Source organism: Cryptotermes secundus, unplaced genomic scaffold, assembly GCF_002891405.2.
Source record: "Cryptotermes secundus unplaced genomic scaffold, Csec_1.0 scaffold295, whole genome shotgun sequence".
Taxonomy (NCBI): Eukaryota; Metazoa; Arthropoda; class Insecta; order Blattodea; family Kalotermitidae; genus Cryptotermes; species Cryptotermes secundus.
Window position 1 is genome coordinate 353,104 of NW_019729213.1, and position 3,831 is coordinate 356,934.

Genomic DNA, 3,831 nt, shown 5'->3' on the forward strand with positions numbered 1-3,831 from the left:
ATGTTTTGTTTCAATTTTTGTATTTTATACTTTTTTATTTATGTACTTAGCTCTTGCTCTATTAATTTTAAGAATAATCACAGTATGGACATGTCCTATATCTCACTTGTATTGTGGATCCATGGAACGAAAAATAAATGAATGAATGAATGAATGAATGCAAACAGATGCAGTAAAACAAATAGGTACATATGTGCAACTTTTCATTTCAAGCACCAAAAACAGTTCATGGTAAGACATTTACACTAGGTTAGGTCTTTCTAAGAGACCCAGCAGAGGAGGTGTCTCACCCCACCTGAGGATGGAAACATCCATTTTCCGAAACGTCGTTTTTTCTATGTTCTAGAATACCCAGAAATTCTGTGTTCAAATATTTTAATCAATATAACGGGATATATGTATCAAGGATTGTGTGAAATGGATAGTGGCCTCTGTAGTAAGCCGCACCAGAGAGCGTCTTAATGTATTGGATTTGAGATGCCCATGGCGTTTGAGTACGGTCTTCTGGGTTTGGGGACCCCTGAATTGAACGTTGGGACAGCTGAGAAGTCTGCATTTCTCTCGTTGACTATTAACCCATTAGGTCGAACCCGTCGTCAGAGGAAATCTGTTCGCATTCTCCAAATGTATAAATCATGGATGCCGGGATGTGAATAGTTCCGCCATTTTTGCTCCACTGAAGTAAGTTTTATGTTGGTAGACTGCCGTAACGACTGTTTTATAATCGTTGGTATGTATTTTCGATGACCAACGGCTTGTGGACATATCCAATAAGATTGAAGATTCAAATTTGAAGTAACCGAAAGGAAGTTTGACGGCTGTATTTAATCATAGCATTTTAAGTTTCGTCACAGCTAATATTAGTGATCTGCTGGTTAATATTTTGTTCACATGGATATAACAAACTCTCAACAGAAGCACACCAAAGCGTACTTAAGGTATAGTCAGTAAACAGAACCTTATAATAATAAAGAAAACTGGCCGGTGAGGAAATGGTCGGGCGCAAAAATTTTAGAGGGTGTAGCTAGATTGATTTTGGTATTGTCCTTCGGGGAAAGATAACGGGGAGAAGTGAGCAATATTCGGAAAGTGGCTAGTAATATAGAAAAGTGAGGGAGGAAGGGCAAGTCACAAAGAACAGAATTAGTTAATCGAAGCTATGTATCTGAAAGGTGAGATGAGGTCCATTTGAATCTTATACCCTGAATGGACAGCAGCTCCAGGACAGGAAGGGGGAATTGAAAACTCACAGTAGGTCCTGAGAAGGGTCAAGGGCAAAGGAAAGTCAAGTGAAGTGTAGTTTTCACGGTATGAATGAGGGGCTTCCATGACTACTCAGTGAAAAACCATTTTCTCTGGTGATCCAGTCCAGATGTCTGGATTTTATGGCCAGGTGATTTTTCATTCATTCATTTATTCAGCATTCCATAAATCCTTACATGGTTAAGCATCAGTGGTTATAGAAATAGTCAACATGAGTAAACATCACATACTGCATCACAATTGTGTAATGTCATACCAGTTAAAAATATTAACAGTATACAACATGAACAAAAACCATCATTCATTCATTCATTCATTCCTTTATTTACAGTTCTACAAAATCCATGGAGGCAGTACAATATAACATGAATATACATACATAATCAGATAGTCATCATTGTCAAAATTTTAAATACTCAATACAACAAGACTACTGTACAACAATACATTCCATATATCAAAATAACATATAAAATTGCATACATGATCAAGAGACCACCAAGACTCTTAATATAGTCATATAAAATCTAATTTCTTAATATATAATACACCTATATCACAACAGTAATAGTACCTTTTTCCTGTGTATTTTATAACAATAAAGTGCTATCAACTACCACCCATAACAAATCCGAAACTTTAATTGTTGTTACAGTTAAAATATTCGTCCAATGAATAAAATTAATTTAAAAATAGGAATTTTTTAACAGCAGACCTAATTTTTTTAATCTCATGAGCTTGGTCTTTTATATTAGGTGGAATTTTTAATTCCAAAGTAATATGTTCCCTTTTGAAAGACAGTTAAGTTACATGAGGGATAATGGAGGTTATTACTATGTCTTGTGTTGATTGTATGAATCTCAGAATTAGATAAAAATAGATCTTTGTTTTTGACAAAAAATAACAAACTGGAAAAAATGTACTGTGAGTAAAGGGGCAGAATCTTTAATCTCTAAAACAACTCCCTACAAGAATCTGTACTTCTAGAATTGGTGATTACTCTTATTACCCTCTTCTGTAGTCTAAAGATACGGATGTAGAGGGGTGAATTACCCCAGAAAATCAGGCCATATGTCATAATAGAATGAAAATATGAAAAATATATCAATCTCATTGATTCTAATGACATATAGGGTTTAATAGCCCTCACTGCATAGAAAGCTGAACCCAGTTTGGACATGAGCCAGTCAATGTGTCCTTTCCATGATAGGGTATTATCAGTCATCAGACCGAGGAACCTAATATCAGGGGTTGTAGCAATTTGACTGTTACTATAAATGATAGGTATGTCCATTGTAATACTATTCTTGTTTGAGAAATGCATAAAATACGTTTTATCAAGATTCAATGTCAGTAAGTTAGCCTTTAACCATTCATTTATATTTTTTTGAAAATTAAATTTAGTTCTTTTTCATACTCAATACGATTAGAGTTCTTAACAATAATACTGGTATCATCCACGAAGAGAATAGGTATTGATTTACTCTTTATAATATTTGACAGATCATTAATGTATATCAAAAACAACAAGGGACCTAAGAGTGATCCCTGGAGAACACCATTGACAATCTTACCCCAACTTGAGTGAGTGCACTTCTTATTAGTTACAACTCTTTGTGATGTCTACCATGAAGGTAGGATTCTAGTAACGCATTAGCTTTTCCCACTATTCCATAAAACTTCAATTTAGATAATAGAACATCATGATTAACACAATCAAACGCTTTATTTAGGTCACAAAAAATGCCTCCAACTGGTATTTTATTATTCAAGGCCTTTAATATTTCATTAATTAAATTATATGAAGCGAGTTTTGTGGATGAATCACATCTGAAACCATATTGGTGGTTGGATAATATATTGTTATCCTTTATGTGATGGAGCAATCTTACAAATATAACCTTTTCAATAACTTTCGAAAAGGATGTAAGTAACGATATAGGTCTATAATTCATCATATTCGTTTTATCACCATTTTTAAATAATGGTATTATTTCAGAGTATTTCAAAGGATTGGGGAAAACACCCGTTGAAAGTACGCTTGTTACAGATATAAGTTAAAGGAGAAATAACAGCAGGTGCACTAGTTTTTACAATATTGACCGAAATTTCATCATACCCGTTAGAATTTTTGGGTTTTAATGACTTAATTATGTTTTCGATTTCTTTAGCAGATGTAGGTTTAAGTTTAATTTCAGGGAAAGGAGTTGGAAAAGCCTGAGATAAATAACTCCAATGTTTATCGATATCAAACTCTATAAAATGATCAATCTTAGCATTATTGCTGTTAATTTTATCTACTATAGTCAGAAAGTAGTCATTTAAAGAATCAGCAATTAATTGGTGACTATCAGTTAGCGTCCCTTCAACATATATGGACAAATACCGTCTTAAGTGCAACAAATTTTATTGTAGTTTTTACTTCTTTTTCCTCCTCCACACTACATGTTTCGGCCCTAAATGGCCATCATCAGGTGTGTATCACTCACGTAGCTGTTACACTGCTTGTTAAAATTTAAAATTACCAGTCTTTCTAATTGTATAAAATCTTTGTTAATCTACACGCGT

At 33.9% G+C, this 3,831-nt stretch overlaps 1 protein-coding gene across 2 annotated transcripts in view; it reads left to right on the forward strand.

Annotated features, from left to right (window-relative positions):
• Positions 1-756: 756 nt before the first annotated feature.
• Positions 757-3,831, forward strand: part of LOC111865407 — a 17,208-nt gene continuing 14,133 nt past the window's right edge. For both annotated transcript variants that reach the window (XM_023853406.2, XM_023853407.2), the window contains exon 1: positions 757-938. In XM_023853406.2, coding sequence (XP_023709174.1) covers positions 892-938 — 47 coding nt within the window. In that variant the 5' untranslated portion in view covers positions 757-891. The remainder of the gene's footprint in view (positions 939-3,831) is intronic.